The sequence below is a fragment of the Pagrus pagrus genome, assembly GCF_965226575.1.
Source record: "Pagrus pagrus genome assembly, chromosome: 4".
Classification (NCBI taxonomy): domain Eukaryota; kingdom Metazoa; phylum Chordata; class Actinopteri; order Spariformes; family Sparidae; genus Pagrus; species Pagrus pagrus.
In genome coordinates, this window is record NC_140188.1 from 1,628,833 (window position 1) to 1,643,664 (window position 14,832).

A 14,832-nucleotide genomic window follows, 5' to 3' on the forward strand; every position below is an offset into this window, starting at 1 on the left:
ACACACACATGAATAATATGATATGAGCCCGCACGCGGACCATAAACAAGGATTCAACACAATGAATGAAAGTTGCCCTCGCGCGTGTCGCTGCCGTTTGTTTACCAACAACATGGAGGCGTGTTTGTGTCGTAGAGCTGATCGTGATGCACTAATCCGAAACTTCACCTGAAAAACACGCAATTTAAGACTCAGGTGTGTCGCTGCTGAGAGCTGCAGACTGCACACACACGTCAAACAACATTTAAATTCCTGCTCAAATAAACTAAAAGTCGTCTCACTGTGATGTTTAAATCTTCAATATCAGACGACAACTATACAAAATAATCTATGACCTCATCTCCTCCTGATGATATAAAGTCAGGCTCAGCCATCGTCTCCTCCTGATGATATAAAGTCAGGCTCAGCCATCATCTCCTGATGATATAAAGTCAGGCTCAGTCATCGTCTCCTCCTGATGATATAAAGTCAGGCTCAGCCATCGTCTCCTCCTGATGATATAAAGTCAGGCTCAGTCATCGTCTCCTCCTGATGATATAAAGTCAGGCTCAGCCATCGTCTCCTCCTGATGATATAAAGTCAGGCTCAGTCATCGTCTCCTCCTGATGATATAAAGTCAGGCTCAGTCATCGTCTCCTCCTGATGATATAAAGTCAGGCTCAGCCATCGTCTCCTCCTGATGATATAAAGTCAGGCTCAGTCATCGTCTCCTCCTGATGATATAAAGTCAGGCTCAGCCATCGTCTCCTCCTGATGATATAAAGTCAGGCTCAGCCATCGTCTCCTCCTGATGATATAAAGTCAGGCTCAGTCATCGTCTCCTCCTGATGATATAAAGTCAGGCTCAGCCATCGTCTCCTCCTGATGATATAAAGTCAGGCTCAGCCATCGTCTCCTCCTGATGATATAAAGTCAGGCTCAGTCATCGTCTCCTCCTGATGATATAAAGTCAGGCTCAGTCATCGTCTCCTCCTGATGATATAAAGTCAGGCTCAGTCATCTCCTCCTCCATGCTGATGGCCTGCAGGTGAAGCTTCATTACTCCACCTGACCTCCATCAGCATGGAGCAGGAGATGATGGCAGTAGATGTGAGGTGCAGGTGTGTTTACAGGACATATTGAACTCTGGTGTGATCAGGATCAGACACATGTTGATCGGACGGGCTGCAGCTGTGGTCACGTGATCGGCTGGTTTGGAAACATGACATCTGGATCTGCTCTGCAGCTGCTTCATAATGATCATCATTAACGTGACGCACGCGCCCCTCCGTCGCACATTAATAACAGCTCTACCTGCGCAGCACGTGCACCGTCCGCTCCCCGGAGAGCACGGGGGGAGAGGGGGACGCGTGCACACAAACACCAGTGAGCATCGCGCCATCAGCCGACAATAAGCACGGATTCGATCGGAGGCCATCTGCTGATCGATCTGCTGCTGCTCCTCCACCTCCTCCTCCTCCTCCACCTTCTCCTCCTGCTCCACCTTCTCCTCCACCTCCTGCTCCTCCTCCACCTCCTGCTCCTCCTCCTCCTCCTGCTCCTCCACAGCATCAGAGAGGGTTTATCATTTCTATTAAACCAGGTTTGAATTAAAGGTAAAGTTTTACTCGAGTAAAAGTCTTAAAGTATCTGATACTTCTATAAGTTCTTTGTGTAACTGAGATAATTACAAACACTCCCCCTGTATTCGATTACATCATCATCATTTATCAGTGTTTTTAATCTGGAAAGTAACTAAGTACATTTACTCAAGTGAAGGCGCTTTACTTGAGTACTTCCATTTTATGCGACTAAGGAAATACTCAAATAAAGAACAATTACTTCACAATGAAACAGTACGTTCAGATGAAGTTACTTTCCGTGAGTGGAGCTGCGATCAGCTACAGATTAAACCATGAGCCGGTATCTGATCATCAGAACCAGAGTTCATTAAACACATCTGTCCACATCTGGTTCCCTGTGGTTTGCTGCAGGAAGGAAGGAAGAAATCAAGAACCGGACCGGATCGGACTTCTGCTCCTAGATGTTTGATTTCATAACGTGTACGAAACACAGAAGTCTCACATTCTGTCACTGTGTTCCTTCTGGATGGAGAGTGAAACATCAGTTATTCCCTTCTTGGTTCTGGACCCTCCGGAGCCCCATCACGGACTCCTGCTGGTCCCTGGACCGCACTTTGAGAACCACTGGTCACTGTTGATATCTCATCCACCACATCAGGAGTGGTGTCTCTGTCTTCAGGCTTCAGCAGTCAGCCTCATTCACAGCCTTCACTTTCTGTGGATCAGTTTATTTGTTCTGGTCGTCAGAAGTTTAAAGGAGCGAGCTGACACCCTGTCGGGCTCTGATGACATCATCATCCTGCTGGTTCCTTCAGACGTCTTTGATTTCTTCTCTCTGTTTCAGTCTGGGAGGTTCCACTCGAACGTTTCTATTAAAGTTCCTCCGGCTCAGATCTAAATGTGGTTTCACTCAGAAGGTCCCAGCCTGCAGCCCGGTGGAGTTCTGGGTGTTCTGGAGGTGTGAAGGTGGGAACCGAGCGGCAGCGTGGAGCTTTTATGAGTCCGAAACCATTTGCCTTCCAGCAGCTCGGGGATTGTTTAGCTGTCAGATGCTAACAGCAGGCTAGCTCGAGCAGCAGACTGCAGGGACTGAAAAGTAGCACCTTTAACACCACCTGCACCACCAGCACCACCAGCACCAGCATGACCAGCACCACCAGCACCACCTGCACCACCTGCACCACCAGCACCACCAGCACCAGCATGACCAGCACCACCAGCACCACCTGCACCACCTGCACCACCAGCACCACCTGCACCACCAGCACCAGCATGACCAGCACCACCAGCACCACCAGCACCACCTGCACCACCAGCACCACCAGCACCACCAGCACCAACACACAGAAATTCAGTTTGCATTCCTCAGTTTCGGTCGAGATCTGTTCAATTCACAACTTATTGGATCTTTTTTTAAAAAACATATTTATTTTTTGCATAAATACATTGCAGTGTTCGGGCTGTGTCCTCCAAAGGTGTCGGTGTGTAGTATGTTGATAAAGAAATTCTGCGGAGGCAGGCTCGGTGAAAGATAGAGCAATCTTTATTGAAACAGATCTCAAGCCAGCGTCCGAACCAGAGTGTGCACTCCCTGGTATTGTCAAATCTCGGCAAAGGATGCCCAGAATGCTTTGCCCCCTGCTCTATCAGAAATCCTCTCTGCTCTAGGAAATCTACAAGTGTTCACCACAATCTGATCTCCTCTGCCTGTGCGGGCCTTTTTAGATCCCTTCTGCCTACAACTATCTACTTCTTCTAATTGGTCACTTTGGTGGATTGAGGGCCCATCTATCCAATAGTAACTGAATCTATACGTTGCCTAACTCTGCTGATGTCACTTCTGGATTTTACAACCTAAAGCAGCTCTGCATCTCTCTCTCTGTCTCTATATGGAAATGTTAAGCCAGATCCAAACAGTTGGGATGAGAGCCGAGCTCAGTTCAATACCTTTTTAGGCCTCGTCTTATAGCGAACATGTAACGCACACACATGCAGCTGCGTTCCTTAAACCTCTCACAGATGATCACCTGTCACAGTCTCATTACTCATAATACAGAATGTGCTGCTCAGATACCTCAACATAAAATGTTGAATCAGTTTTTTAAGTAATAAAGCGCTTTGTTAAGTAATTTTAAACTGTCAATCAAAGAGCTGCATTAAATCCTCCTGAGCAGCCAATCATCTTCCAGCTCCTGTCTCTACAGGTGAGAGGGGGCGGGACCAACACGAGCCATGACTGACAGGTGAGACAAGTGAGCTCATCGTTTTCTGATGTTATAAATTCATCCCTCCGTTTGTCTGCCTCCGCTCCTTCTGCGCATGTCTGCACAGGTGTGACTCTTGACGCCTCGCGCTCCTTCACACCTCTGCGGACTTTCCCACGGCTTCGTCTCTCTGACCCCCCCCCCCCCCCTCCTCGCGGGGGCACGCGGCACTCGCCGTGTGTTTCGTCACCTCAACAAAAGCTCGTGCCGCCTCTTGTCGGAACATGTGGGCGCGTGTTGAAGACAAAAGGTGGACGTGTAGCGTCTCCACTGAGATGTAGTGGAGTACAAGTATAAATACTCAAGTAGAGCACCTTCAATTTGTGCTGGAACAGTACTTGAGTAAATGTACTTAGTTACTTCCCAGATTAAAAACACTGACACGTGATGATAATGTAATCGAGTACAGGGGAAATGTTTGTAATCATCTCAGTTACACAAACAACGTGTTTGTTGAGTTTTATGTTCACTCTTTACACTGATGCAATGTAACTAAGTACTTTTACTCAAGTGTAATCAAGAGTGTTTCCATGTGCTGCTGCTTTATACTTCAACTCTACTACATTTAGACACGTTGTACTTTTTACTCCACTACATTTATTTACATCAAATGAGTGTAGCGCAGTAAAAACGTTAGATACTTAAGTTTATTCAATATCAGATACTTTAAGACTTTTACTCGAGTACTCTTCATATGAGAGACTTTCACTTTTACCAAAGTAATACTTTAACACCGTATCTTTACTTTTACTCAGGTATCCTCCTCTTCCTCCTCTTCCTCCTCCTCCTCCTGCTCCTCCTCCTCCTCTGACATATAAATCTGGTTAATTGTCAAACGGTCAGTTTGTGATTAAATGAAAGTGAGATTAACACACACACACACACACACACACACACACACACACACACACAGCCTCAGGCATCATTAGGGACTTTGGCACGTGGTGGTCTGTCCGTTGGAGGGGGGAGGGGGGAGGGGGATGGCTGTCCTCCTCGCGCTGCTTCAGTTCACAGGTAGGTGTTAGCCCCGCCCCCCTCATCCCATACTTGTTCTCTGGTTTCACGCGCTGCCGTCAAACGGCGTCATTAACATGACACACACACGCACGCACATGCACGCGGCTACACACACACACATTAACATTATGATGATTCAGTTGCTTCCTGATGGACTCACATGAAATACACATTTATATTTATTTATATTTAGTGATATAAAACAGTAAATTAAAAGTATTTCAAAGCTTGTACTGAAGTACAGTACTTGAGTAGATGTATTTAGTTACATTTCAGATACATGCTTGCTGTCGCAAATCATAATTATTATTATTACTGATGCTACAACATTTTAAAAGAGTCAATTCGTACAGACGCTCAGCTCGTGAATTCATACTCACGTCACCAGAGTCACTGCTAACTGCTGCCGTCTGCTCGTTAGCTCAGTTAGCTGTGCAGCTAGCAGTCCAGACTAGAGAGGATGGGCGGGTGCTAGCTGGTTAGCATGCTGAGAGTGAACATCTCTGAGTGCTTCCTCGTGTCAGAAGTTTGTCCTCCTGGATGAAGTTAATCTGACTCTTCTAACCTGTGAAAACAGGATTTATTAAGACATTTAAAACTCTGCAAACAGCAGCTGATCTCTGAACTCCTCTGAGTATCTGAGCCACAGCTGGAAGCCGTCCTGAGCTGCTTTGCTTCAGTCCCTGCTTCACACACTGGATAAATAAGAGTGTGTGTGTGTGTGTGTGTGTGTGAAGCCTTTAATCTGTTTGTGTTAAACCTCCTTCAGCTCCGACTGAACGAGAGGAAACATCAGCGCTCCGGTCGGTTTTAAAGAGAACAGATTCCTCTTGGTTTTCTGTCCAACATGCAGTTTATGAGGCTGTAAGTGTTTTATTATCTGTCATTCATGTTATTAATACGGATTGTGTGTTTTCACTTTCTCTGAAGCTGCTGCTGAATATGTTGTGTTGTGTTTTAACCATTTTTCTGTCCACGATGTCAGCTGCCCGTTATGATGCGACTTCAGGACGATATCGCTGACATTTTGACCCGTTTGGTCACAAGGTTTGCTTTCTGTCGGCTGTACAGACGCTCAGTCCTGCAGGAATGATTCAGATTAAACAATACTTCAGGTTAGATTTGCTTTAAGACACTTAATTAAGTAACAGCAAGGTACGTTTAACCCTTCATGCTGCAACTTTATGTTTCTTTAGGTCCAGTCTTCAGTTTTATGTTTTATACGGTGCTGTGTTTAGGGTCAGGAAGAAATCAAATTTTGGCTCAAGACACCTGTTATTTTATCGCCACGATACGATATATCCCAACGTCTTGTCAAAAATGTTCAGATATTATGCAACAAATGTCCAGATTTCTCGTCAAAAACATCTGGTCCTCTCACCACAAACACAGCTGAATAATGTCCCAACGCCGCCAGAAATATTATGTTTCGACGCTACAAACACGGCTGGAAAAGTCTCGATGTCCTGACAAAAATATCCGGTTTTGTGACGACAAACACAACTGAAGACGCCTCGCCAGAAAAATCCAACAACAAATGATCTGATACAAAATTAAACTAATGATTGTTAAGTGAAAACTGGTGGTTCGGTCCAGACCCAGAGCTGCTGGTGGAGCTGAGGAAACCCTCCTGCTGCTCCTGTTCTCATATCTGTGCCAACAGCAGACCTATTATTCCCTCTGAACACGGACCGGTTTCCGTACCAGGCTGACGGGTTCAGGCGGCGCCCCGGCATCTTTTAATGGTGATAATGGTGCCGACACCTTCACGGCATTCAGAAACAGGTGGTGGTGAAGCTGAGAGCCAATAGAGAAGAAAAACAGATTTACAGGTTGAAGGCACAGCAGGGTTCCTGCTTTAAATCCAAGAATGTGAAAGATTCCTGAGGTCTGGTCGGGTTTCAACTTTGGGTTTTTTCCGTACATTATATCGAACAGGTCGCCTATAAACCTCACTATAAACCGTTTCTTTACCATGTGTAGCTAGGAGAAGTAAACACGAGGAGAAAAACAAACTCCTCTAACAAATATTACTCAAACACAATTTTAATCTGCGTCACAGATTAAATATACCAGGTCAAACAAGTGCAATCAGTTACTCAAAGACACGAGAGTAAATTGGATTGTCGGCCGTTAACATAATTACTTATTCACCGTTATTTGACGCCGACATGAGGTTCGTCCTCTGAACAGGCTGTTCTGAGTGAAAGTTGTCTGTATTTGAGTTGATCATTAAAAACAACGAATGGAAATGTGGTTTCAAGGGGAAACTTTCCTGGTTGTAAACAGTGAAGGAAAGATTTACCTCACATGAAACCAATTAAAGCCACTCAGATTATTCACTGCAAATCAACGTGCCAGTCATCCCACCGACCAAACTCCATTCAAAAAAAGCCAATTTAGAAGAATGTGAAAACATTGAAGGAGCACTAAGACGTGAATGAACTCGGCGCAGCAACGCGTTGATTTGGTTTCTTTTATTGAGGAAGGTCGATGGTGAAACGCATCGACAGGAGTCGCAGGATCTTCAACGAGCACATGAAGAAGAACCGTCATGGCTGCTCAGCTCAAACTTGAGAAGAGAGCGTGGAAAACCAAAATGTGGCGCTGCTGCGTCCTATAAACATTAGTTTGATTACACTCGGTTTGTTTTACTTCCAGGCTTAAATAAACGAGTCCAAGTGTCGTTAACTTACACATTTTCCATTGTATCATGTAACATCTAATGGTGATGCTAACGTTAGCTTGTGGCTAGTCAAATATGTTGTTCTAGTTTTGAAATATGTCCTCGGATCATCACCACCCGTTGCCCTGTCAGTCGCTGATCAATCAGGAAGTGGTGAAATTAAAACAATTTGAATTTATACGTTGAAGCGACTCCACACCTGGAGCACAGGTACGACATCAGCCGACCATCAGAGGGAAATGGCCGCCGTGTGAATATGACCAACAGGGATTCATCCGTCTCCTCCAAAAATGAAACTACATATTTGTGATGTGTTTTTATTTTTCTTCAGATGGAACCAACGGGCTCGGCGCAGACAGCCACAGACAGGAAGTCAGACAGAACACACATTGTTGGTTTGGGTCTTTTTTTTTTTAATGTGATTTGCTGACAATAAGAAAAACGTAGAATAAGACAGATCACAACCAGACAGAATGAAAGAGACGAGGAGGAAGACTGAAGCTTCGTGTCTTCTCTCCAACCAGTGGCTCAGCTGCCGATCCAGTCTGTAAAGCCCAGACGTTCGCCCGTCTACGTCACCGCCGCCCGTCTACGTCACCGCCGCCCGACCCTCCGACAGCCTCACATATTCAATAAACTCTCCGTTACACTATTTATTGTTTATTTCCATTTTTTTTTATATAAACAATAATATTTTAACATGATCTCCAGCAGCCCGTCAGCACAGTCTGACACACACACAGGAATACAAATAAAATAAAATACACATTCTGAAGGTTTGGACAGAGCACTGCTGATCTCAGGTCAGATCCTGTGAGCGGCGGGGCCACCAGCCAGCCTGGAGTGGCGATAACAGCGCTGATCCTGGATCCGCCTCCAACCACCAGCAACAAGAGTTCAGCCTGACCTGGATCCTCTGTCTCCTTATTTTTTAACCAATCAGCAGCTTGAGACGCATCAGGTGACACCAAGATGACCGAGGGAGGGGGCCGCCGACACCCCGCCTCCTACAAACCAGGAAGTGCCTTTCTCATTGGTGCAGAGGCCGGCCAATGTTCGAGCACCGCAGACCCGCCCACTGAGACGTGATTGGTTGCTTGTGACGCTCAGCTGCAGCACGCAGGTCTCCCCGGCCTCCCCCTCTGTCCTCTGGCCCCTCCCCTCACCTCGACGCAGATGGCGAGCCGGGCTGCGATTGGTGGAAGTGTGAGGGGGGCGGGGCTCACTGCTGCTTGGAGCGCCAGAACCGCGATGCGATGGTGCCGAGAGAGAGTCCCTGTTTCTTCTGCTGGGAGAGCTCGGCCAGACGCTGCTCCTCCTCCTGCACACAGACAGCCAATCACATGAGACCAGACCAGTCACATCAAAGACGATCCAGGCAACGGAACCGGGGTGCGTTTGATTTCTCCACCCACCTGTGCCAGCTGAGCCTGTCTGCGTTTGAAGGCGTCGATGGGGTCGTCCTCCAGAGCGTAGTTCTCCAACACGGTGCGGACGTCGTCCACGCCGCTCAGAGCGATGGCTGAAAGAGAGCAGGAGGTCAAACACGCGTTTCTGTTCACATCACGGTGTTCCCGCTCATCATAAGACATCTTAACATCATAACACACCGAGACAAGACTGTTCTGTTATAAATGTGATGTGTTCATAAATCCAGTCAGAGACGGTTGTTTAGAAAATCACAGTTCCAGTTTCAGGAGGATGTTTTTGGTCATAATCAAAACAGGAAATAGAAAAATTAAAAGGAGATAAAATCAAAATGCTCATTATTTTACTGCCCTACTCAGAATAATCAGGCTGTAATTAAACCTCAGCAGTCAGAGGAAACTGGAAAAGCGGATTTAAAATGTAAAATGATACAAATGAAACATGAGACTCAAAAAGCTGAAACAGAAAACTACATTTTGTTGTTGCATTTCTAGTCAGTCAGAAATAAACTCAAATGAAAATAATCATTAGACGTCAACAATGTAAGTTTAGTCAGAGACGTTTTTATCGGCTGATGGAGTCGAATCATTAAGAAAAACACAGCCGAGCTTTCAGTGGTCGAGTTTAACCAGAAGAATTCACTGGTTCTGATCTTTTACTCTCCCAGCTCCAATAAAACACGGACATTTACTCACCGAACATCTGATTCATGGAGTGTGTGCTGACCGGATTTGTTGTAACCCATAAATCTGTACGAATAAGGGCCGTTACTAAAAGACATCAGTCTGTGGTTCAGGTTTAGTTACGGGCAGAACTGTATCTGCAGCACTAGTGGTTCTGATGATGAAACGAGTTGTAACGTGTCAGTTTGGGAGCTTTAGACGAGCCGGTTCAGACACTCAGGGAGGATTATACGGCTCATTTAGGATGAAACAACAACTATTAAAAACAATGAAAGAAGACGGAGCGCTGAAAGCCTTGTTTGGCTTCTTACTCTTGAGGAAGTTGGCGAGGTCGTAGAGCGTCCGGTCCTCGGAGTTTCCGTCCCATTTCTTCAGCGCCATGCCGTTAAAGGGCTGCAGGCTGAACGCCTCCCGCTTACAGTCCACCACGATCACCTTACTGGTGTCCCGGTTCAGACACGACACGTCCTGAACACAAAAGAGAGACGGGTCCAGATGTTAACAAACAGAACAGAGGGGAGACGCGTCACACATCTAAAATAAAAATAAAACAAATAAAATTAAAATTAAATTAAAAGACACTTTGAGTTGTTGGTGTTGTTTTAATCCCTCCTCCTCCTCCTCCTCCTCCTCCTCCTCAACATAAGCTGCAGGACCCTGCTGACCTTCTTAAAGCCTCATCAAATACACAACTTTATTATTATCTTAATGATCCTCAATATTCAAATTAGAAGCCGCAAAACACACACACACTTTCTCTGGTAGCTCCAGCTGGTGACTGTCAGTGTGTGTGTGTGTGTGTGTGTGTGTGTGTGTGTGTGTGTGTGTGTGTGTGTGTGTGAGACAGATGGAGAGGGACGCTGCTCGTTGTCTCTATCACCAGGCTCATCTGGTGCCTCCACCCCAAAACACTGTGTGTGTGTGTGTGTGTGTGTGTGTGTGTAAACCTGAGCGGACACATTCGTCCATCCTCCTCACAACCAATGAATAAAAGGCATCTGTCTTCCTTTAGTGTGTGTGTGTGTGTGTGTGTGTGTGTGTGTGTGTGTGTGTGTGTGTGCGCGCGCACACAGATGAACAATAATGACATTTAGGAACGTTCTCCCCCATTTTCACTTCAAACAGTTTAATCCAGCGTGGTCACGAGACCAACCTGAGGAGGCTGCAGGAACTGTTAGCACGTAGCACTGAAGCTACTCAAGTTCAAAGATTTGCCACAAAACAACTTTTCAAAAGAATATAGCACTTTGTTTACAACATATATTCTTCCTGACTGATTCTTGCTGACGTGTTGTATGAAGAAGGAGATCTGCTGCCGTTTCCTGACACGCTGTCGTTGCTGCAGCGTCTGCTCCTCACAGCAGTAGATGTCATTTCTGTTTCTACTCTCCGCACTAGGCTGCAGCCACAGATGGCTCCTGCCAATAACATCACACGGCAGATTTGACGAGAGGCATTTTCATACAAAGAGCAGAGAGAGAAGAAGTGTGGAGCGCTGCAAGTTGTCAGGCCGCGACCTTTCATTGATGTTACTGTGTGTGTGTGTGTGTGTGTGTGTGTGTGTGTGTGTGTGTGACTGCAGGCAGGAGGTTAACCAGCGGCCTGGAAACAACTTCTGGTCTGAGCTGGGTCTGGATCATTTATTACAAGAAGAGAATAAAAGAGTATCAAGCTGTCAGAACTTCACTGGTTTCCAGTCCGTCACAGAGTTTGTTGTACTGGTTATTAAATCACAGCATGGCTGCTCCTCCTCCTCCTCCTGCTGCTCCTCCTCCTCCTCCTGCTCCTCCTCCTCCTCCTGCTCCTCCTCCTCCTCCTCCTGCTGCTCCTCCTCATCGCTCTGACATGGTTAAAACATTTGTGTCTGCTGCAGATCCTCAACCTTCATGATTGTTCCTCAAGTCACAACTAAAAGGTTCAGAGAGGCAGTCGCTGTTGAGAACGACAACGCCAACGTCTCCTTCTCCTCCTTCTCCTTCTTCTTCTCCTCCTTCTTCTTCTCCTCCTCCTTCTCCTTCTTCTCCTCCTTCTTCTTCCTCTTCCGTCCTCTTCTTTTGTTCTCCTTCTTTTCCACTCCTTATTTTATTCAGCTTCTTCTCTTGTCCTTATTATTATTATTATTATTATTATTAGTGTTGAGTGTAGGCCTGCAGTACATTGTGACGGTTCAGTTAAAGTGTGGACTCTCCTGGTCTACATGGTTCATACATTCATACATAATGGATCTAATAACTGACACCATTCTTACATTTAATTGTTTTGTAATTTCATTAAATAAACTCTGCCAACAGCTGAAGAGGCTGCGTGTGTGTGTGTTGTGAGTCGGGCTGAGGACGGGGGATATCAATAAATAATAAATAAATCAGTCTCAGATGTATAAACTCAACACGAGGAGCATGAGAGGCACAGAAACCCACTTTATCTCCTGACAGTAAACCCTGCGTGGACAGCAGGCCAGAACAAATACAACAAAGTTGGAAGGAAGACAGTTAATCCAACTGTTGTGTTGTGTTTCTTATCCCGGCAACAGCCAACAAACAATAAGACGTCTGATCCATCTGAGGATGGCCTGCAGCCGACGCTCAGATGCAGGCCAGCAAACAATAGCTGCGTGTTGTTCAGGTTTATAAGAGGCTGCGGCTGAGGAAGGGTCGACGCTGGAATTAATATCAGCGGAGCTGTTTGTGGTTATTACAACATATCTGAAACCAAATCAGACGGATGGAAACGACACAGCTGGTGGACAGAACATCCACACTGTGTTAGTTAAACTTCACATGAGAGCTTAGAAATACATCCATGTTTGTGAAGTTTATGATGTCGAGTCTTTACTGAGATAATTTGATAATTACCACCAACAAAATGTGAAGTTTGTCAGCAGAGGAAAAGGTCACACCGGGAAGACCATCAGTCCTGGTACATCCCACCAGCTGTAGACCCTTTTCACGGCGGACATTTTGACTTGTTAAAGCTGAATATCTAACATTCATGACGGCTGCGCTCCCTTTAGGGGAGCTAGAGGCTTTGACAAGTCAAAATATCTGCCCTGTTAATGGTCCGTAAAGAAGAGGAAGTCTCAAAATTCACAATTCAAATCAACAGACACTGAGACATCACTACAACAGACCCCGGTGGGCTGCGGCGACGTCTCGCAATCACGGCCAAACCCGAATCCCCCTCAAACAAGACCGTGAGACTCATGTCCTCTCAGGTGTCCTGCTGTCTCGGTACTTCTGTAACTTCTAACTGAATCTCTTTTTTGTACTTTTTGAGACACCTGTTTGATTTAACTCCAGGTCACCACGGTGACAGAGGAGGTCGTCCTCCTGGATCCACATTCTTCACACGTGTTATATCTTCAGTAGCATCAGATATCCTGTCGATGAAATCTGTGTACGATTTTGTTTTATATTGTGGGAAGTTTTTCCTCACTCGAATCGAGGGTCTCAGGACGGAGACTCCTGACTGTGAAGACCACTGAGGCAATGTGACTTGATGTCAGGAGTCGTGTTACTCCCGGCTGCAGTAAAAAAACATATCATAATAACGGTGTTTACTTTTTAAAGTGTTTTAGTGCAAAAAACCCAGAACAGCTTCAACAGAAAGTGTGTTTGCTGCAGACTTTATGTTTTTCTGTGCACTGAAGCAGATTTAATGTTTGATCGGATTATCGACGGCAGAGAAAGAGCATCCACGACACGATACAAACAACATTGTTTAATATCACGGGGGTTAACTTTCTCTTGACATATGCAGCTTTAATAACTCTCCCTCAGCATATGGAGCATTAATAACTCTCTCTTAGCATCTGTTGCATTCAAGGTCTGTCTTGGCGTTATGGAGATGAGATGATAAGTGTGTCTTCTTCTTTCTGGGAAGTAGGTTAACCAGCTCCTTAAAACCTCCAGACTGCTCGTCAATAACACACACAGAGATGACAGTTGGAGGGAGACAGAAGGAAGAGGAGGAGGAGGAGGAGGAGGAGGAGGAGGAGGAGGAGGGGGGGGGTGAAGAGGAAGAAGGGGGAGAAACATGAAGGAGGGAGTAAGAAGAAATGGAGCAAAGGAAATGAGGAGGAGGAGAGGAAGGACGGCAGGGGTGAAGGAGGGTGAACGGGAGGTGAGATAAGAGGAAGAGTGGAGAGAGGGAGGGAGGCAGAAGGTTAATGAGGCCTGAGAGGGGAGACAGAGGGGAGACAGAGGGGAGGAGGAGGGGAGGAGGAGGGAGGTCTATTGTGGCGGTGAGGAGGAGGACAAATCAATGGCGGCGGCAGAAGGCAGCTAAAGAGAGGAGACACGGGGGGCGACGCAGCCTGTCGCTGTCAAAGTGTTCAGGTGTTTGATCGAGAAACGACTTCGTCTATTAAACTGAAATAAAAATAAGATTCTTCAGACAGAAAACACATTTCAGAGATAAACAAGTTCAGATCAACAGTTCCAGTTCGTCTGAGTTCAGGCTGCGTGTCAGAGTGTGTTTACGGTCAGGTTTTAATTTCATCTGCTTTAGATGGAGGATGAACAGTGGATCACTGACAGAACTGGAGCCTCGCTGTTCAGAGTCCGTGTGAATAAATCTAAATTCTGAGTCTGAGCAAATTAAATTACGCAGACTTTAATGTTGCAAACGATAGCAACATAAAAAGTTATGAGGAACTTCAACACAAACATAATGTGTCAAGTGTTTTACATACAGTAATGAATACATTTCTCTCCTGTAAAAAAACACATTTATTTTATTCACTCAACATGAGAGAATAGACTGAAAATTGTAATTGTAAAACAGTTTAAACACTTAAAGTCACTGTGTGAGGCGTCTTTATCTCTGGAGTGTAAAGGCAACACGAGACAAATAAAAAATATCAGCAAGAAAATAAACAAATTCCTTTGTTTTGTTAATTTTTTATTGTATTTTAATTTCATTGGCCAGTTGTTGAACAGCGACAGACAGAAGCTCTGTCTCTAAAATGAAGTCATTATTTTGTGTTATTTCATTTTAAATTCAATAATTTTATGTTTCTATCTGTTCTTTTGTCTCCTCATGTAGCCGACTCTGATTTTACATCAAACACAGATCATGTCAGCAGTTAAATCTTTTCAACATTTTTCATATATTATTAATGATTAATCATTATTTCTTATTATGCACTCTGTGTCCTCTCCTCACTCCTCATCATTTGATTTGATTCACTGTGT

At 45.3% G+C, this 14,832-nt stretch overlaps 1 protein-coding gene across 1 annotated transcript in view; it reads right to left on the reverse strand.

Moving 5' to 3' along the window:
* Positions 1 to 7,873: 7,873 nt before the first annotated feature.
* Positions 7,874 to 14,832, reverse strand: part of timm50 (translocase of inner mitochondrial membrane 50 homolog) — a 32,629-nt gene continuing 25,670 nt past the window's right edge. The window contains 3 exon segments of the mRNA XM_084351656.1: positions 7,874 to 8,850; positions 8,945 to 9,051; positions 9,952 to 10,108. Of these exon segments, the coding sequence (XP_084207782.1) occupies positions 8,752 to 8,850; positions 8,945 to 9,051; positions 9,952 to 10,108 (363 nt within the window). The 3' untranslated portion in view covers positions 7,874 to 8,751.